At 42.2% G+C, this 21514-nt stretch overlaps 1 protein-coding gene across 3 annotated transcripts in view; it reads right to left on the minus strand.

The window, feature by feature from the left end:
- NEDD9 (neural precursor cell expressed, developmentally down-regulated 9) overlaps nt 1-21514 on the minus strand; it is an 89749-nt gene that overhangs the window by 55885 nt on the left and 12350 nt on the right. For all 3 annotated transcript variants that reach the window (XM_065752303.1, XM_065752305.1, XM_065752304.1), the window contains one exon: nt 9125-9338. In XM_065752303.1, the coding sequence (XP_065608375.1) occupies nt 9125-9127 (3 nt within the window). In that variant the 5' untranslated portion in view covers nt 9128-9338. The remainder of the gene's footprint in view (nt 1-9124; nt 9339-21514) is intronic.

The raw sequence follows: 21514 nt of genomic DNA on the forward strand, positions 1-21514 counted from the left end.
CCTGCCCCAGATAAATCAGACTGCCGTATGTCTGTGTATTTTGCTCTTCTTTTCTATTTTATTATTATTATTTTTTTTTTTTACATTCTGGAATACAGAGGGATGTTAGGACCTCAGAAAGAGCTGCTTGTGCAAATTACCATGCAGATCAATGGTATGTACATTCCAAGGATTCATAACTCAGGCAGGGAAAAAAAACCATCATCAAATGGCTCAAAGGAGCTTGTTTAGGGTGGCAATTTCCTCACCATATTTCAGCTCTCTGTCTCCAACTATTCAGGCTGTCTAAATCATTACTTTTTTTTCCTTTTACTTGTATTTCTCTAACAATAGGGGAAGTTAGATCAGTTTGTGTTAACTCTTTTTGAATTCTCTTTGTCGTTAAAACCAAATAAATTGTCTGCTTTTGTTGACAACTCTACCCTAAGTCCTGAGCACGCAAAATGTCTCAATAGGGTTAAAGAAGCATTTTAACTGTGAGAAACCAAATAGCTGAACTGTCTTACCCACCACTGGAATGTAATACAAACTGTTTATACAAACCAGGCCTCACACATTAAAAAACTTTACTAAGAGGTAAGATCTGTTCCCTCCTCTAGAAGCTTTTGTCCTTCATTGGAGGGATACTTGAGTAATCCCGTATCCAGTTAGGTGACTTTATCCCAGACAATGGTGAGTCCACAAAAAAATCACTAGTTGTACTATTCTCTCAGCTTAATCTCAATGTATTTACCTTTGAAGTACTGTTGGTGACAAACATGATTTATTATGCATGGTGTTAACACTGTTTCAAAATTTTATCTCTGTTTTTATACTCAAATAAGAAGATGTCCTTGAGAGGTTGAGAGTGGCTTTATAATTACAATCTGCAATTGTTTTTTTTTTTTTTTTTTTTCCTCAGGAGGCTTCTCAAATGAAATAAAGGCTCTTCTGAGGAGTGGGAGACCAAAAGGATGTTTCTGAGCTAAAAGGCAGGCAGAATAGGCTTGGCTTGTCACCAAGTTGCGCTGAATTTGACAAATGAAATTTCATTAGAAGTGCAGGGGTGGTTGTGAAACTGCCAGTAAATAACTGTCTCCCCAGAGCTTCACACTTTTTCCAGTCTATTTTTTCTTTGGATTCCATTGTGCCAGCAACAGTATTTTAAAAGCAAGAAATGGAGTAAAGGGTTAGAGCTAGAAGTTAGTAGGTAATAAAGGTCAAATGGGATGTCCCCATGATGGGTGCAAAGGGAGGGGACACAACTTCCCCTCAGTTACAGAGTCTGTATCACCTGTGAGCAGCATCTCCAATTGGAGACTTGTGTTAAAGGGAGATGAAGGTATTCAATCTCTGTTTTCCTTTTTAAAAACACATGATCTTGAGAGTGCATGTTTTTGGCTAAATCCATACCTTCTGCTGTCTGAAGGGCAGAGCTGGAATTTCAACTCTGTAATTTGTTAAAATAACAATAATAATTTACTGGGAAACAAGTCCAGCGTATCACATGCTTCAGCTGGTAATAGCAGCAATACTTTGCTGCATTCTCTCATCAATCTGTATTCCATCTATTACTGTTGTAAACAGAAGTCATTGTACTCATATTTTACAGGAGCTTGATTTATGTTATAGAGAGAATAGAGCCACACTCCTTGCTCTTTTAAGTTTCCTAGAGCTGCAAGTGCTTGCAGAACTGACGTAAAGTGTATTTCTGGTGTAGATGAAGTTGGAGGACTTGGTTTCTTAGTATGATTTCTGTTTTCTAAAATGCTAATTAGAACTTTCAAAAAACACTGATAACCCAGCTGTCTTGCCTCTGCTCTCAGTGTAAAGTAATCCTAGATGACCTTCTGCAAATCCCTTTTAATTAGCCTTTTTCCCAGGGCGTACCATGCCAGCAGATGATTAACACATTAATCTTACTGTATTTGCAGCTGCAAAAGATGGAATTTTATTTTGAGGCCCAATGAAGTTTTAGGTCACAATCATCTACTGCAAAATCTATTCTCACCCTTAGGAAAGTCTAGCCATGACTTTCTGGGGGAAAGAGAATCTAAAATAAAAACTTGCAGATGCTATTGCACAAAACAATGGTCATATACAGTGTGCTGCCAGCAGTCCTGCTGCTTAAGGACAAATCTCTCTGTCCCCTCATGAAATCTGAATCTACAAGTTGATCATGATGCTATTGAGCAAGTTTGCAAATGCCTTACCACTGTACTGCTCATGCTGGAGGCAGTGCTAATGAATGTATTAACATTACCAAGCTGTGGGGTTGTGACATCAGATATATTCCTTATTCCCAAGAATTGAGAGTTTATGTTGTTTACTATTGAGAAATAATACAAAACAATTCACACAAGAAAAAAATTCCAATTATGGCACTCAATATTTATCATGGTATTTGATAGAAAACTACTACGTGAAAGTACAATCAGGGGGATCTTGCTGAGTTTGTTAGATCCTGCATATCACCTGTTGCAAATTGGATCAGAATTTGGATCTCCAATCAGATGTTAGATTGAAATGTAACATAATACTGGGGAGAGTTCACAGTATGAGACTTTGTAGTTAAAATACTGTAATCCTTGTCAGGCATTAACTATATCAGCTGCTGAGTATGGTACTAAACAAAGACTTTTGCAATTTGTATAAAAGCATTTTCTCTGAATCTTCTGATTGAGAAAAAAGGAAAAAAAAAGAAACAGGAAAATGTACTTTTGCCATCATCAGCATTCTGAATCACGTGAGGGCTGATGGCGGGAAGGAGGATGACAAGGTTCAGGGTGAGCAACTGGTCACAAAGTGCCTGGGGATCCTAAAAAGAGGAGCTATCAATGGATTTATCTGTCCAGGTGGTAATATGGGCACCAGCTGGTATCTGGTGGTTTATAGCAGGTATGGTAAAGACTGCAAATGCTCAGACCCAAGGCACAATCTGGCCTATCATCTAGATGGAGGTTAGGGACAAGCTTCCCCTTTGGATAAACCGGTGGGCCATTTGTGACTTAGCTAGGCAGCTGTTTTTTCATGAGAACCAGCACTCCAGACTAGATTTTGAAAGAAGTACGGTGATTCCTTTGTGCTCAAACTGCCATACTGCATAGAGAAGCTCTGTCAGATGGCAAAAGCGTGCACTTGGCAGATCTACCAGTACTTTCTTACAATAGCTGTATATATACCATACAGTTAAATGCAGAGAATTGGGTCCAACAAGGCACTACCAGCCCTGTTGTTTGCTGAGACACTTCTCACTTGAGGAACAAGGGGAAAAAATTAGAGGGCTGTGGAATCTGACAGCAGAGAGATCTGAGACAGGCTACAAAGAAAGGTTCAGCAGTGGAGTTTTGTATTGTGTCCCACTATGTGCTGGGAGCCAGTAAAGATTTCTGAAGATATTTGCTTGGTAGAAGACCCACTGCTTGTTTCAATTAGCTTGGTCTCATTTTTAATAGGCACCAGATGAAAATTTTGGGCAGGATCTTGCACGCATCTCAGTATCAAGGCAGAAAGATGGGCCTGACAAACAGCTTGAATCTCTGAGCCTGTCCTGGCAGTGCAGTGAGAGTGGCGTTACCCAACCAAATTCGTTGTTTTGGTTTGAGCTGTCTTTTATGTTTTGCTTGTGAGACTTGAATCATGAATTGTCCTTTTAGACGCCTTGTTGCCAGTCCCTCTGTTCAAGGTTGCTGAGGTCTTCCTTTGAAAGCAGTTGAGAATAATCAAATACTGCCAGTAGGGATAGCTTCTCTATTAAGTGATAGTTGAAGCATGTCAGCAATCCTTGATTGATAGCAGACAAACCAAGCTGCTCTCATGTTCTCTCCATGAGACTTTTAAGTCTTGCTGACATGCCCGGGAGTGGAAAAAGCCCATGATGAGAAGTGATAACAGCTTGTAAACACCGAATGTGGCCACACCTTGCAGTGCCTACAGCTTGAGGGAACAAATCTGCCAATCTGCATCTGCCCTTAAATTCCAGGAAACAAGTTATTGGTAATACAACACAATGACCGTTCTCCATCTGCAATCAATTGCTGTTTAACTAATGATTTTAAGTAGAAAATAGCTACAGTCATCTCTTATTAGGTCCTTGAATAAACAAAGGCTGTTGCTCGAATGCTTCATTATCATAAAAGGGATGTAGTCACTACATTTTTTTCCCAGGAGTTTGTAACTGCTAAGGGTGGCATAGCTGTGGGCAGGTAGGTGGGACCCATTGGGTTACGGCCATTGGTGTTTGTTCTGTGGTGGATGTGTGCTTCTGCTGCCCAATCTGGACCAGTGCACTGAGCTCGCATCTGTGAGGCCAGGTCTGCGACTCAGCAAAGGAAATCTTTCTATCAGTGGTGAATAGCTTTGGCTTCAACTACAAAAGAATTATCAAGGGAGGAGGAGTTGAGGCTGCTTGTGAGCTCTTGAACACAGAGCCTGAGGCAACCTGCCTTTAATTTTTCCTTTCTCCTCTAAAGTGGGCTTAGGGTACAGCTGCTAGTGGCATTGCAGCTCCATCTAACAACCCAGCTGCACATAGTCACGAAGTTCCTAAGGTTTTGAAACAGATAGAGCTTCAAGATGTAGGGTGGGAATCAAGGTCCAGTGCAAAAGATGTGAAAGGGTGATGATATACTTTTGATTTGGCTCATAAAAAGGCATACGTAAGTACTCTTCTCTCAACTTTTCTAGGCTTGAACTTATTCACCCTGAGTTAGTTTATGTGCCATCTACAAACTGCAAAGCCCTGCTCTACTCCAGTGGAAAGTCTATGCCCCATATGCAAACAGGGCTCTTCTGGTCTCATAAAGCAGAATGCCATGCCAAATAAGTAATCATGAGCTTTAGAAAATCTCATGAATGAGAGGGAGGAGAAGAATAAAATCAAATAAGACTCTTTAAAAAAGTATTCCAGAAAATGAGCAGAAAGACAACGATGTTATTTCTAGACAGGTTTGGTGGTTCTGTGTTCTTTAATGGCATTCTAGTGCTGTTGCTAAGAAATGTGTGTATTCATGGTAGCTGATAGATACCCTTGCTTCAGGATTAAAGTAAATAAATCTTAAAGGTATTTTCATGGAGCTGCTTCACTTCTAGCATGCTTTTTGTCAGTTTAAAAAACAAAACAAGAAGAATTCTTAGAAGAAAATATTAATGATCATTTGCAGAAACCCAAAGCCTTACACTTGTTTTTGTATTGAAAAGCAAATATTTACCTGGAGCCTGAGCCTGTCCCTGCAGGTGTTGTGGCTGGCCCTGCTCACCTGAATAGACCTGCTCCTGCATGCATAGGGGTTGCAGGTGGCTTACCTTACTGCATTTATCTTAGCTTCAGTCTTTTTTGGAGGTGTTGCGAGTTGGTCTTTCTTGTGAAAATGTGAGTGTTTCTGGCTTGTATTAATCTAGAGAAACTGAAAGAAAGGGGGGCTGTTTTGTTCTTTTTTCCCCTTTCATCATACTCCTTGTTAATTGCTTCAGGCAGACCCTTTGTATTTACCTGTATTTAGCTCGTTGTGCTGGATTCCCCTTCCTCCAACAGGATAATGGCAGTGATTATGCATTCCAAGATTGGTTTATTTAAAATGGCTCCTCGTTGCTATAAAGTAGTTTTACTTTGTGACAAATGTGTTGTAGTCGCTGCTTTTGTGAATCCTAGTGAGCCACACAGGCACTGTGGCAATCCTATGCAGCAGTAAAACATTGAGCAGATGCTGTCTTTAGTTGTGCAAGGCACTATTAATGACTGTATGAGGAGTCAGTGCAGCTGGAGCAACCCAAACCTTAACATCCTCGTTTCTTGATGGCTCATGATCACAGCAGCTATGTCCCTGATTCTCCCTTCCATCCTTGGCCTTGTCACTTGCTGATATCTTCTCTGTTTGATCAGGGATGTATTAATTCACAATGCTAATCTCTCCTTCAGCTATATCTCCTGTTCTTGTTGCTCTCCAGGAGAGCAGAGCGTGATGTGTAACTGACATCACGGGAAAAGAGAGAGGCCTGAGCCACCTGGGGTCTGGGAGCTGCCAACTTGGGTGCAGGCACAAAGCAGAGCAGGCTGAGGCTTTTTCTCACTCTTTTGACTGCTAACAGCTCCTGAGGGCCAATCTGCCATGACTTGTACACTGAAGAACAGAACAGCAAATGCAGGGGCTGCCCACAGAGCCAGGTTTTCTTGAAGAGTTCCTTTAGACAAACCGCCGGTGCTCAGTGAGCACTGGTGAGCTGGCTTTGTTCAAACTACGTAGAAGTTTGTATTTTATAAGACAATCAAAGTGCTCGGATTTATTTATTTACTTATTTTCCCCCAGGGCCTGTTAATGAGGTTCTCTATTCTCCTTGCTGCTTCACTGGACACAAATCCCTAATTTCTTCATGGTAATTTTAATGAACTAAAATTCTGCACACAGTGTTCCAGTCACGAGGTGTGTTTCAGGCAGTTGCTACTTCAGACCTTTATCTTGCTCAGTTTTAGTGGAGGGAAACATAAATGATCTGTGTTAACTGGCAGTACAGGCTAGAGATGGAAAACTTTGACCCCCATGAGTGAAAGTATTATTCATGGAGTGAGGTGTAATCCCCAGAATCCAGGCTGGGAGAGCTGCTGCTCAGCTGAGGCCACTTTTCAAGCCTGTAAGGCAACTGCTTTCCTTGTAAACTAAGGAATTGGGTATAAATACATTTTACTGCACCTTTAAAGTACAAAACAAAACAGATGGCTGAAAGTACTGTGCTCTCTTGTCAGCTCTCACCCTCTTTATGTGGACTTGTTCCAGCCCTCCCAGTCTTTGTAGATTTTAAGACTGTTATTAATCTTTATTTCCCTCCCCCCATTTCAAGGGGGCTTTGCCTATCTCTGTCCAGACAATGCTACTGAAACCTGACTCAAAACCTGATGATTATGCTGACCTGAGATTAGCTATTGTTTGGAAATCCTCATAATTAGTCAGGGTGTATCTACTCAGGTGGAAGCCAGAGAGCTCATGCAGGAGCTTGAGGGGCTGAAACAGTTCACTGGGCAGGTAGCGCAGAGCAGCTCAGGTGGCTGTAGGACAAAGCATCAGGAAATGCACATCAAAAACCTGACACTTACAGGAGGGTGTCCTCGGGAAGGGCATGTTGTGATGCAGCTGTCTGCATGGACCAGGGTGGTTAGCTTTGTCATCCTGGACTGCAGCAGCAGATAAAACAGTGGGGGCCAAGTTAAAAACAAAAAAACTTCAAATAAAATAGAGGGCTGGTATTTTTATTTTTTACAGAATGTGGGAGTTGATAGTGTGCTGTAGAAACCAGCACGTGTTTCAGGTCTTGTGCTTCAGACAATGTGTTGTGCTGGCAGAACGGGACAGCAGAAGGAAAGCTTAGAAAGGTGAAATACTTATGCCTGTGCTTCAACTTGTGGAAGTAGAGGAGGAGGTATTTTATTTGAATATAGCTTGTTTGCAGGATGTCTCAGCCTGCAAATCAGTTCCAGCTAGGGGAGAGGGAAAACTTCTGCTAAATGGAAGGAATGAAGTGAGTCCAGCTGAAACCTTGCTAAACTTAGGGAGTCACTCACTACCTTTCAGCTCCTGCTTACCCTGTGATTTGGCAATGCTCCATTCTGCCTGCAGTTTCTTCAGTGTTACCAGGCTTTGTACAAACCTCCTTAATCCAACACAGAAATATTTTATGCAACTGCATCCAGTGCAGTCATGTTTCACTTGATTTAAATGAGAAAGTTAAATCTCAGTCTAGACGAAGTGCTTTCTAGCTCTAGTGAATCTTGCACCCGACATGATGCATCATCTATGGGTATGTTTCTCATTTTCCAGATGAGCCTAAGGGATCTGCACCCCCAGTAAAATTCCTATCGGCACAGAATTGCCTTCCAGTCCTGATTTATACCTCAATAAAACACATAACGAGAAGGAGAAAATGTTTAATTGTATAACTGCTGTGACTTTTGTGAGGTACATTTTTGGTGGTTATTTATGCACTTGTCTTCTTTCAAAGAAGTATCAAGACCCATTGCCCTCTTTTGCAGAAGGAAGAGCAAAGGAAGGGGAAAAATAAAATTGGTGACAGACAAGAAGTAAACCTTGAATTAGTATGGCTTCTGAAGAAGGTCTTTGGTTAAAAGATCCACTAAAATTATGAAGAATTTCAGGATGGATTTCAGATCTTAATGGCTCCCCAGGAAAAGAACTTTAAGATCCCTTCAGTCCCCTAACAAACCAAGCCTGAAAATGACCTCCAGTTGGGGCTGTTTGATTTTCAATGTTGGAAAGCACTTATTTTTTCAAAGCAATAGCAAGTGAAATATTCTTTTATGTTGCTTGTGAAATCTCTGATTCTGAGTTCTTGTTTAATTTATTTCACCTCTTCAAAATTGCACCGTGGTTTTCCTTTCAGATAGCTTGGGGGCTGAACATGGTGCTAGATCCAAGAGACAGGCATGCAGGCCTGTCTTCGGGTTTCTGCTGTAAGGTTTCTACTTGCCACCTTGTTCTAGTGGTGACAGGCATTGGCAGCATCTTAAACAAATGCTCAAGTGACGCATGCAAGATAAGAAGACTCCAGCATAATTAGAAGTGGGCTATAGGGAGATTGGCATTATTTACTTAATTACATCATAAGCGTGCTTCCTTATCTTTTCTATTGCCTGTGTAATGATGTAGCTCCAAAGCTTGTTCTTTAGGGGGTGAAAACTGAGGAGCAAAGTTAAGCTTGTTGTTGAGCTCCAATTTAGTCTCATTACTGATAAAGTGTTTATTACAGAACTGGAGTCAGTGCTGACATGTGCTTTGTTCTGCACAGGGCTCTTGCCTCAGGGGCTATCTAGGCTTCAAAAGAGCGGATGTGTGGTAATGCAAAGACATGCCTATATACTTGCACGTTTGGTTGATAGAAGTGTAACACGCTCAGTAGAGCTATACTTACTACCAAGACTAATAGCACTGCTGCCTGCCCAGATTGCCAGCTCTGCAAGCTGTTCTGCTTAACTGCAACCAAACCGAATGATGAAAGCCCGGTCTGACTTCTAAACAACGTGGGTGTTCAGTCAGTCTCAAGAAAGAAAGCATTTTTTTTTTTTGCTGAACTCCATGAAAAGAAAGGCAGTTACACTTGTATTAAAATGGCTTTTGACTTTGTAGAGAGTGAAACTTACCATTATCCGATGTTTCTGGCCTCCACCTACGGTATGGTAATCAAAGAAACATAGAAGCTTTGTGCATCGTTGATAGCTATCTCTATAGGAAATCCAGCCTTGTAGTAAACCATCTGGTTCTTGCCTTTCCCAATTGTTCGATTTGTTCTTCACTTCCAGGATTTCCTTGTTCCAAATACTTCTTCATAGACCCAAGCACCTTTTTCTTTTTTTCCTGTGAAAGAAAAATTCAGTGAAACAGAGATGAACCAAGGAGGAAAATATCTTTCCATTTACTTTTTATGGATTTGAATAGCTTACTTTTATTTAGTATTTCTGCAGGGTTTTTTTTTGTTGTTTGTTTGGTTTTTTGGGTTTTTTTTCTAATTGAGACAGGGCCTAGGAGCCTGACCACCATCTGGATTATGCAAACATAAAGCGAAGTCTGATCTCTATACTGCAGATCATTAATCTAAATTTAACTGACCAGTCATGCTTTCAGAGGTCATTTTGGTTTGTTTTTCAAACCTGCTTGTTGTCTCAAGTAACCCAAACGTCACATTGTTGGGGCCCTGTCTTTATTCTGATAGGGAACACACAAGCTGCTATCGTGCTTTCAGGTGCTGAGGTAACTGCCCACTGATAACCAGTTCCTCAACAGGAATGTTCTGAGATGCTTACTTTTTCAAAGACCCTTGCTGCATGAAAAGGAAGCATAGGAGTTTTCAGCAAACAGCTTTGAGAAAATTCTGAGTAAAGAGGGCTTCTGCCATGTGTGGAGGGAGTGAAGTTTTAGGTGGGCTTAGGGCATGGCTGCAGTAAGCTGTAACATTATCCTTGTAGCATGCAACTCAAAGAGTGAGCTAGGAGCTGAGTGGAGCTATTCAGCTTTGGGATCTTCTCCTTTTGCCCAGAGAGTCAGTCCGAAGGAAACTTAGAAATGGAGTACATTTACTTTTTATGTATTTATTTTTGAAGCCCTCGGTAACATTCACCACTTGTACTTCCAAATGCAGAAAACTGATCGTAACAAATGACCATTTCTCATGACTTGTTAGGAGGAGTCTCTAAGGTATGGCAGTGGCTCCTAACTTTCCAAATGCTTTTGCTATCCTGTGCAGAGTGCAAAGAACCCAGGAGGCATGACATTGGCATTTTTCTAGACAGTGCAATTTCTTGTCCAAAACCTATGGAGAATTGAAGTGTTCAGAATGAGGTAGAAATGAGCATCTTCTTAAAACAGTGATGCTGACACCTCCCCCTCCCATACAAAGCAGACAAATAACAATGGCGCTGAGTAAGCTGACTGAGAGACTGCCAGTAAAGGTTGCACAGCAGTTGCCTTTCTCTGCTCCCAACAAATGAGGAAAACGGATGTCTTGGCAAGGATTTTCCCCATCTGTCTGAGTCTCAAGCACAGAAGCAGCACTTCACAGGGAAGAAAAAGAAATTATATTCTTGTGTGTGAGTAGCAGCCGTCTGCAGGGTGGCTGGTTTGGTTGTTTGTTCCCTCTGTCCCCTGACTTCTGACACATGTTCAGCATGTTGAACCCAATTTCTCACCCTTCATTCAACATGGAGTGGATTTAAGAAACAAGATCAAAAACTTGCCCTATATCAAACACAGCAAGCTTCCTGAGAGATGAATGAGCTAAAGTCAACTAGTTGCATCTAGCCCACAGTATTAGCTCAGTAGTAATTCTGAACTGCAATCAGGTGTTATGCCAAAGCGGAAGACTCTTCGTGAAATCAGTATGTGCTCCCTCAGTGTGGGAACACTGGTATTTTCCTTTCATTTTTTTTCTTCCCTACTGCCCAAGAGAGATATGAACTTTTCCTGGGAGTTCCACACACCATTTTACCTTCTGTTTCAGTTAAGAAAATCCTGAAGGGAGTTGCATTGCTTGCTTTTGTGTTTGGCAGCAGTAAACCTGTATTAAATCCCATGAACCAAGGGCTGCAGAGTGCTCTTTATTAATGCTCAACTCCATATCTTGGACAACCAAATAGTGCCCCAGATGTAATTGAGGGCTTCTCAAATTAATATGCTGGGGTTATTGCCTTGCGTTTCAATTGATAAGTTTCTTCCTTTAGTCCACTCTGAGCCATACAGTTTGGCCATATATTTGTTTTGCCAAGCAATACCAGCAGCAAAATGATCCTTCTGTGATATGTGTGGCTTACCAGGGTAAATCATAGTACTAAAAATAATGGAAAGACAAATCCAATTAAAATCCTTTTTAAAATAAAAATGCTAAAGAGATCCTTGTCAGCTGTGTTTAAGCAAGAAAGGCAAACATGAAGTCTTAAGCCCCTCTCCTCTGAAGGACAACATTGTACTGAAAGGGCTAACTGCTGTTCTACATACTGCATGATTGTACTTTGTGCCCTTTCATAGCAGTGAGGAAAGAAAATAAGGTGTAACCCACATGCTGTCTAGATCTGCTGTAAGGCATTTTCCCCCTTTAACTGCATAATGAACAAGCGCTCTGTGCCTTTGCTTCACAAACAAGTTATTTATTGCTTGATGTTGAATTCCCCTTTTTATTTGCTGAAGGACACAGTCCTTGCAACCTGTACAGGCAATAGTGAGAGAAAGCACTGCTATGGGGATGTGAAATGACTTGTACTAGGCCTGGCAAAAAAATCAGAGGTGATACTAGGAACCAAAGCCATGTTTTTAGCTGGAAAGATGCACCCAATCTTCTCTACTCAAGTAGGAACTGGTCAGAAGAGTTGTTCAGGTCAGATGGTTACACAGAGTGTAAAGTGTTAGTATATAGACGTGAGGAGAGCTGAGTGAACTTGGAGAACAGCAGAGGCAATTGTAAACTCTGATGAATTGGCTTCACTGTTCAGAATGTGCATGGAAGCAACAATTGTGAAAAAGTATGCTTGAGTTTTATAGAAACACACTTGAATTGCCAGCACAGCTGTAGAGCAACAGGTGGTGAGAGTTGCCTGGTTCTTCAGGCTGCAAGGTGTTCATGGCAGACTTTGAGCAGGTAGGTGGATGTTCTTGGGGTCAGACTACAGGTATGGATCCCGTAATTGGTCCCCACTCATGAAATTAGGGCCACTCCTGTTGTGACATGGCATGAACCTCACCTGATAAGTGTTTCCGAACTGCAAGTAGGCAAAGAGGGACTTTAATCACCCCACTTAAATCATAAATGCCTCTCAATCTGCTTAGCAGGCTGGAAGGTAAGTGGTTGAGCGTTACTCCAGAGGTCCTTCCCCTCTAGGGCCTGGAGCAGCAGTCTGGGCCACGTGTCCTTTCTCTGTAAGATGCTTCATCCTCTGTAGGAGTGTGAAGGGTCTTGCTTTGCTATGGGCTCTTGAATTAGCTCAAGTAGAGTGGTGTAAGCATTCCTCACAGAAGGCCATTTCACAAGTGGAAATCTGTTATTCCAGTGTATTTCTTCTAGTATATTTGGAACATGATGTTAGAGGCATCCTATTAAGGTTTGATTGGACATATTGATTATACTGATAGTGCTTGTTAGAAAAAATAACGCCAAAGTTGAGGTGGTCTGACCTTTGCTTGAGGTCCAATCACTTAAACGATAAAAACTTTTCACCTTATTACTCAGCTATAGTTATTCCCTTTCTGTTTCCATTTCATACTGCATGATCTCAGGCCTTATTTTGTATGTGCAGTCTGTCCTCCTCAGCCCTGAATTGTGAAGTTACTTTTCTGTCTGGCTACCTGGTGGTGCTGTTATCATAGATGCCCTCACACCTGCCAAGTGAGAAGAGACATACTGTACAAGAGCAAAAAGGATGAAATTCATTCAGCATCATTCAGGGCAAAAGTTGGTTTGCTAGCTGACAAGCATCTCATTTGAGCTCCTTCTCAACGAGTGGAGAAAGATGTTTCTAAACCATAGGTGAGCCTTTTTTTAGAATGTTAATGAGTGATTTCTCCTTCTGGAGGTGCCTCTTTGGAGAAGTCTTGGCTGTCTGCTTTGTAGGTTAGCCATTAGCCAGTTAATTAACTGGTTAATTGAAGTTCTCAAAGATAAATCCTGCTATAGTTGCCTACCTAGTTTGGATGTTTTGAATTTGGGGGTTTTGAAGCTTGGGGTTAAATAAAGTAATAAGCATTTTGTAGGAACTGCAGTGCTTTCAGATGCACTCTGAAGTTATGGAAACTTTGATTTTTTTTAAACAGGAGACTGTGATTTTTCTTCCTACTAGCCGCATTCACTACATCAGCAGCATATTATGTCTTCTGCAATAAGTACAACAGGGCCCTTCTAAACTTATTAGAGTACAGCCCCTGACTGGTACTTAATTTACAGTATGTAAGTGATGAGGCAGTGGATTTGTGTGGAGAAGTGATAAAATGCATGTGGGTGAAGACTAAAGCTACAAAATTCAGCTATAAAGGCTGTTTATACAGGCTTAATTCAGGCTAGCTGACTTTGTAACCAAAGTATTTTTTTAAGTTGTAATCATTTTTGGTGCTCCAAGTGCTAGAGTGAGATGTGCCAGAGAGGTCTGGAGTGTGTGTTTGTGTATATACAAATCTACATACACTTAAAATGTATATATTGTTTTCAGCCCCATGTGTTTTTCCTCTTCTTTCAAGCTGTTGTGTCTGTGCTTATAGATCCAAGGTGGAAGGGACCTGGGCTACCTTGGTGTTCCTGAGAGCTGTAAGTGAGCTTGACTGATGTTTCTTGATAGTGTTATCTGTTCCAAGCAGCATTCATTCAGTCTCATTCATTCACAAAAAAGCAGTGGGCAGAATGTAAATTGCTGATGCATGGTGCTTGGTTCTAGTGGTAAATACCTTGCCCAGGGTGAAGAGAGGAAACTGAAGATTCATTTTCTAAGCCTTCTGCTCAGAAGGATGAAGTTTGTGTTTCCAAGTCAGATATGTATGGACTCTGAAAGCCATGTCCTATGTGCCTTGCCATGCAATAAGTGCCGCTGATGCTCTGCAAGCAGTGTGCAGATCCCAGACCGTGTTCCCAGATCAAGCTGTTGCTAAATGCTGCTACTCTGGTGCTCAGCAGAGAAGCTGGGCTACATGTTGGCAGCATTGGGCAATGTCTTTCCTGTCTGTTGCAGAGCAGCCCATGTTAAAGCGCAGGCAATTAGAACAAATGAATGCAAGCTCTGAAATACGCTTCTGTACCATACCATTACCTGCTCTGCTGTAAGCTGTTGCTTTGGGCCTCTCAACATATTTGCAAATAGTGAGCAACTTTAGAGAGACTGATTAGGATTGAGTACTGCACCAATAGGAGCTCAGTGCGTGCTGGGCCATGACTGCACTCAGACACGTCAGTTTGGGTGGCAGTGCAAAAGCTGGAGGCGTGTCTCTGTGGGTTCCAACTATACTGAATGAGCTGCCTAGGGATAACTACCACACAAATCTTGTAGAAAAATTTACAGCCTCATGTTATCTGCAGCACTGCAGATGGGACATTTGCCACCCACCAAGCCTTTTGCAGTGGCATGGAGTAGAAGGAGGTAAGTTGTGAGCCACAGGGGGTCATAAAGAACCTAAGGAACAGCAGACATGAGTTATTATTAAAGCAAAATAAGCAGAATAGTTAAAAGCTAAAGGGAAATAAAGCTTTGGTTCTGTGTTGGATTTGCACGTATCAGCAGGAGTCCTCATGTTCTGATGTAAGTGAAGATTTTCTCATGGGTGGCAAAGCAGAGCCTGGGGGAGGTTGACATAGCTCCTGGAGTCACTCACCCTGTGTGTACCAGGAACACCCTGGGGTCTGCCAGTGTGCAGACAGACATCAGTCCACTTCTACACAGCACATGAGCTCAACTGAGCAGGGCCAGCTTGGTCCTGAAATAAATATTTCCACATTTAGCAACAGATGAGCTATAGAAGTTGGCATGTAACCAGGCAGCAGCTTCAGGCACCCGTAGGGTTCTACCTGAATAGTCTGTAGGAGAATGGTGCTACAGCTTGTGTGAGCACTGCATAGGATGGAATCACTTGGTTCCAGTAATATTCAGGAAATCATCATCAGAAACTGCTGCTGCCTGTGTAAACATAGACCAGAACTGTGGCTGTGTCTTCTGCTTCATCACACACTAGTTAACTTGCTCCGTGCCAAAGGTGCAAAGAAAAGGTTTTCTTCCACCAAAGGCAGAAGAAAAGGTTACAAGTTGTGAGCTTTGTTCCTAGTGCTAGCTTTGAAGCCAAAGATCTCCTCTTTGAGTTAAGCATTATAAGCAAACTCTTTGGACGTAAGGCATGACAGACATCAAACATTTTAATGTATTCTATTCAGAGTGTGAGGAAAGGCTTGCAGTCCCACAAAGGAATTTGAAATGACGGTTAGGTGATGGTAGTGGGGCACTATTTCTACAATTGCCATTGAAAGTTTGCTGCAACTTGTATTTTGTTTCTGGCAATAATGTGTCAGCTTTTTGAGTTAGAAGTAGTGAATGTCACTTGAAGTTGAGTGAGGAGGACAAATGATCTAGTTAAATATTTTGGTTGTAAGATGCTTGGGTGCATAGTGGTCTGGTCTAGGTATGAAGTTTCTAGGGGAAGGAGCATGAACTTAGAAATGTAGAGGGATATAGAAACTGCCAGAGTCAGCATAACAATGATCTATCTCATTGCTTGTTCTCCTGACTGTTGGTGCCTCAGATTCCTCTATTATGAGAGCTGAGCTGGGATCCTTGAATGGTTCTCCCATTGCATGGTGTAAACAGTGATTTGCACTGGCTTAAGCTTTAGCACACTTATGAACCAAGAAGCAAAAGCTCGTTCTGGAGGGCAAAAACCACAAGCTCCTCCAGTTTTACTTTATGCAAACCTGTGAGTAACAGCTCTAACTCTTTACCAAACTGGACCTCTTTACCAAGTAAACAAATTAATACTTAAGTCTCTAAATCTCAAATTGAGTAAGCCAGCATGTTGTTTGGGCTTTAGTGGCCACAATGTTTGCCACCTCTGCTTTGTGCAAAAATGTGTGCCATGGTGGCTGGGTGCCATGTCTGACAAGGAGGGTAAGGGCCTTAGCCAGCAAACTCCATCTTTCAAACACTGTGTGAGAGTGGAGTAGCTGCCTTTACTCCTGCTTCTGTTTCTCCCAGCTGTCATGAATGATTTTCCATGTGAGATTAAGAGGCTGAAGTGCTTAAACATTAGTGGAAAGGACTTCTGTCCAAGGTGATGGTAGATTTTTAGTGTCCAGCCTCGTGAGATGAATGACCGCTGATGAAGTAAATCATGGTTTCAGCTGTCAGGGCTGTAATTGTAGACAAAAGGACTAGTTCAGACTTGTGTTCAAAAAGTAAAAACAAAATCCGAAGTATAAGCTTTTATTAAAACCAAATGTGCTTGTAAAAGGCAGGAGTTACTTAAGAAGATGCATACTTAAGTGTGTATAGTTAAGTACCAGTTGTCAGCTCTTCATTTGAAGCCCTATAAATAGGTCCTCATCCATTTCTGTGTGATGGGATGTGCATGTGATAGTGGGAGATTATCTCAGACATGCTTTCCTCTCAGCACCCATCCAGTTCTGCTCCAGGAGGATCAATTCATTCCCTTAAAGCTTGTCTTCCCTTGGCTTACTTGCAGTGCTATCACATAGTCAGAATTCTTCCTCCTGTAGATTTGCCAAAGGATAATTGCTTTCAGCACTGGGATAAACATGAAAACACTGCTTGTAATGTTCTAAGCCATTCATTGGTGTGTGAGTTTTTGTTTTTGTTGTTTTCTTTTCAGTCCATCAATCACAGCAAATTACATCCCCTGATAAACATCTCACCAGCATACCAATTACAGTCAGCCAAGTAGAAATGTATACATGCTGTTTGCTAACAAAAAGAAGGGCACACTATTTGGCAGCAAAAGCTTTCAAAGTTCAACGAGCCTCCATCATATACTTGTATAGGTATATATATACATATGATCTAAAAAAAAAAAAGGTTCTGTAAGCTATTTTCTTTATGTTTGACCACTAATGAAAACCACTTGTTTACAGGAACTCCTGTGCTGCAGCATGAGAGGCTCACCTGGAATGCTCTGGCATGGGAGGAGGATGAGGTCATGGCACAGACAGGGAGGTGAGTGCCAGGCGGCACCATGGCAGCCAAACGGTGCAAACAGGTAATGGTATTTGGTTTTCTCACATACAAAAACAGCTTTTAAGAGCTTCATGCTCCAGCAGATCTGCTGCAGAGTGTGCCACCCATGGGAGATAGTATGAGGAACTGACACCCGGCCTTGACTTGGACCGGTTCCAGGGGAATTCAGCTTGTGAGAGCACCAACTGCTGCACAGACTGTGCCCAGGGCTCGTGCCAGTTCAGCTTGGGATCTGGCATTGAAAACAGTATTTCCTTTGCTGGGTCATTGAATGTTTTCCATGTTTATATCGGTACAAGGTGGAGTGTGGTGCTAAGGGCTCTCTCCAGTGGTATGTCCTATGCAATGCCTGGTTGTCCTCTGCTCTTCCATCTCACCTCAGGTATGCAAGGCCATGCATTTTGATTTCAATAGTGGGAACGAGAGCTGTTGTGTATATTGCTCTGAGCCGTTTGATCTTGATTAGATCACTTAATGTGAAATTCATGCGCTGTAGCTCATGGGAACAAATAAATCTGGTTCAGTGCAGTATGGTTGTAGGAAACAAATCTGGGCAGACCTTGAACAGAAGGTCGTGCTTTCAATATAGACATGAAAATGTCACCTGTTGGAGCTCTGTGGACAGCTGTGGCTTCCATCTTCCAGAGATCTGTCACTGTAGATGATGCGTGCAGTTGCATCTGAGATCTATTTTAAAGGAAAAATGTTAGCAGCAGATGAAAAGAAGAGGTGACAGTGTGTAGTCTTATCAGACACCTTGGCTGCACCTGTATAAACATGCATTTGCCATAATGTGGAACAACTGGGAAATGAACCTGAAACATTGCTTCCCACTCTTTCCCTGGATCGGTCCTCTACTTCTGCAGGTGCCAGCTCTTTCTTCCTTAGTGCAGACAGCCTGACAGGAGAAGCATAAGGAAAGCAGTGGCTTTTGCATCTCAAAGCTAAGTTATGCCACAAGCACTAGGCTTAGCAAAAGAGCTGTTGGAAGCCACAGTTATCTCAGCCTCTTCCTTCATGTCTTCGCAAGGTGAGGCAGCACACACGGTGGGTGATACGACATGCACGTGCTGACTGGCTTCCTGGTTACTGACATGCCAGACAAGTGGGGCCTGGCTTCTGACCCCACCTTCTCCTTCCTGTCCTGTGGCCATCTGCCTGCAGAATTGGACAGGGCTTGCAGAAGAGAAGCTGGGAGAACTCTGCCAACAAAACTGGCAGCAGGTGCAAGCCTTGGGAGTGAGGATGAGAAGTTGCCCTTTACGACACTGTGCATTTTTCAAATGTGCTAAGTGATTTACACTGGACAAGATTGGGATTTGTGACCCAGTGGCCCTGGCAGTGCTCCCATGTGTGCATGGGCAAACTAAAGCAGACTCAGTACTTCTGCTTTAGTTTGCCACTGGTCATAAACTCATAGTTATATATAAAAACTTTTTCTGTTAGACAGATGTCAGAGGAAAAGAGTCGGCATTCAACGGGGCAGTACAAGTCATTTTCTGGTGACACTGGAACATGCTTTTCTAAGTGTGGAAACTGTGGAGGTCAGAGCAGTCTCTTCCTGCTTTTGCAATACCAGGAGGTTTCAGTTTACAGAACAGTTTCCCTGGGAGATGAGCACAAGGCGTTTGACAGCCTTGTTAGAGAAGTTGCATGGAAGTGACTTTCTCCAAGTCATTTTTGTAGTAAAAAGTCCTACTTTATTTCAAATTAATCCTTTTGATAAGAACTGATAATTTTCAGGGACTTACTAGCTGTTATTTTTTTCTTAATTTCAAAGAGCACATTTTGATATTTTTGGGTGGAAAAACTCTGGGTCACAATTATTCTTGTTTTGATGCTTGACCTTATTATAAAGAACTCTAAAACAAACAAAAAAAATTATTTATGCTCAAAACTTAAATAATACAGTGCAGGGAAAGAGGGCTATGCTTTTCTCAGATTTCTTTCTTTCTCTCTTTCTCTCTTTCTTTCTCAACTTTTTTCTTCAGACTAATCCTTTTTTAAACTCAAATATTTCCCCGATATAGAGGGGTGTATCAATAGAAAAATTTTCTTTAACAATAGATAATCTTAAAAATGTTTTTCAAGGGGAGAAATACTTAAAGCAGAGGCTTTTTCTACGTGATGATGCAGATTTCTGTCTTCTCAATGATCCTTTCCAGAAAGGATTCTTTAGAGAAGTGGATGGTGCCTCTGAACAGAGGGATCTGGATATGTGAAGGCTGTGGGGTGGTAGATGTGAAGGACAGAATGTGCATGTCAGTAGGTTGGTACATCTTTGAGATCTTGTGGTGGACATAGGACATTTCAAGCAGGCTGTAGTGCCAGCATTCTAAGATTTTCCACTGTTCTAGGTTCACCAAGTGGGACTGAAATCTCCGTTTGCCTGTTCTTTGTCCCACAGCCACCAGCAATGTTGGGTGGTCTGAATGGCAGCTGGCACCAGTGGGAGAGGGGTTTGGTGTAATTCTGATGAAAGCCCAGCAATGAGAATTTTTTGCTGGGAGAGAGAAGTGGTTGAGCTCCTCTGTGTTTCCTCCTCCTGCAGGATTTTAAGAGCTCTCTGTCTGCTTTGGTGCTTTATTCTCCTTCTACTTCCTTCCTTCACTGTTTTATCCTACCCAGTCTTATCATCCCCTCCCCTCTCCACCAATTTCTGTTGCTTTTGTTTTAAGTGTCAGCAGTTAATGTGAACCGTCCCATAGCTTAGGGCTTACTGTGAACAGAGACTGAGCAAATCTATTGCTAAAAGTGTGGGTTAGTTTTGTTTTGGTTGGTTTGTTTCAATAATTATTTGTTTTTTCAGCTCTGAAGTTCGTGCGTTTCCAGGTTAAACTTTTGGAGGTGTATCTCAGAGTGTTGCACGTGATGGTAGGACTGCTGGGAGCATCTCAAAAGATTTGCTCTGGGAACACAGTCTGACCTGAAAGAGGCTTTCCATAGCACTGCTCTCAAGTTTTCCCTATCCCTTCAGCTGAGTGGTTCTCACCCTTTTTGTAATTGAAACAAGCTGACCAGAGAGGTGCCTTGCAGCAGGTCAGCGTGCCTGCTGCTACTTGAGTGATATGCTTTGCCTCACTATTTAGCTTTGCACAAGTTTCCCCTGCCCTGTTGTTGCCCTTCCTGCTGGGAGGGAGGGAGTTCATCCAAGAGAAAGCACCAGGACAGGTTGTGTGAGGGGAAGGGTGTTCCTGACAAGGAGGAAGAAGGCAGGGTGGAGACCAAAGCTTTGTGCAAAGACCTCTTTTGGTAGTCCCTTAGCTGTCGCCTTTCACAATTCCTAGTACCTCCTGCATAATTCCAGGAAGTCCTTAACTCTTACCTAGTTTCCTAAGTATTGCCATCAGTAGGAAAATAGCACTTAAACCTAGTCCTAGTAGGTCTACAGAAACAGTGAGTGAGTCTTTGCTGGATTAACTCCAGCAGCCAAGGACCACCTCTTGAAGGCTGGCCATCCCCAGAGTAGCCGTGTAAGCTAAGCCCAGTGAGCAAATCTGTGTGGAATGGCTCCAGTGCTGCAAAGACTACTTCACGTTGCTTTAAACTCCAAAGCTGGAAAATTCAGAGCCAGCACTAAATATCTGTTCCACTTTCAAAGCTGAGCATCAGGGAGCCATTCCTTAAATACTGAATGTCTGTTCTCTGAGCGCAGATGTGCTTATAGCATAGCTCTTGCCAGCATTTTCCCTTCCTCACATGAACATGCATATGGCATTAAAGATTTTTTGCCCTTTAAATATTGTGTGAGGGGTAGTGGCTGTTTCTTCTCTGATACAGGTGTCAATAACATTGTACAAACTGTTCTCTCTTAATTGGTAAAACTTGCCACACAAGTTATCCTATTTCTGGTCAGAAGTAATAAATCGGACACAGTTTTGGAGCAGCTGAAAACTTAGACAAAATACATTAGTCAAAGACACTTCAGCATATCAGTTACTCTCCTGTGGTATGTGAGTAATAATTCAGTTCTTAAAACCTTCCATCTGGGTTTGGGAGGTCACCTGAGTTCCCAGTGCAGGAATTTAGCACTAAGTCACTGTGAGGTAGCGGTACTAACCTGCACATGAATTGATAGATGCTTTTGCATTGCTGTCTGTGAAACTAGAAACAGCAGCTGTCTCCAGCCAGGAATTTGGGATCTTGGGCTCCACTAATCCGTCTTCCTGGAACATTCATATCTTGGAGTATCTCTTTACACAGGTGGTCAGTCCTAACTTAACTCAGCTCTACCCCTTCTTTAAATAACGTCAGCTGGGCAAACTCAAGGTAATGACCATGCTCAGAGATGCACCAAGCACAATTTGACATGTCCCAAAGGTCTGTTGTCCA

This window comes from Cyrtonyx montezumae, unplaced genomic scaffold (genome assembly GCF_038088225.1).
Source record: "Cyrtonyx montezumae isolate F1298 unplaced genomic scaffold, pur_monq_1.0 scaffold_8, whole genome shotgun sequence".
Taxonomy (NCBI): domain Eukaryota; kingdom Metazoa; phylum Chordata; class Aves; order Galliformes; family Odontophoridae; genus Cyrtonyx; species Cyrtonyx montezumae.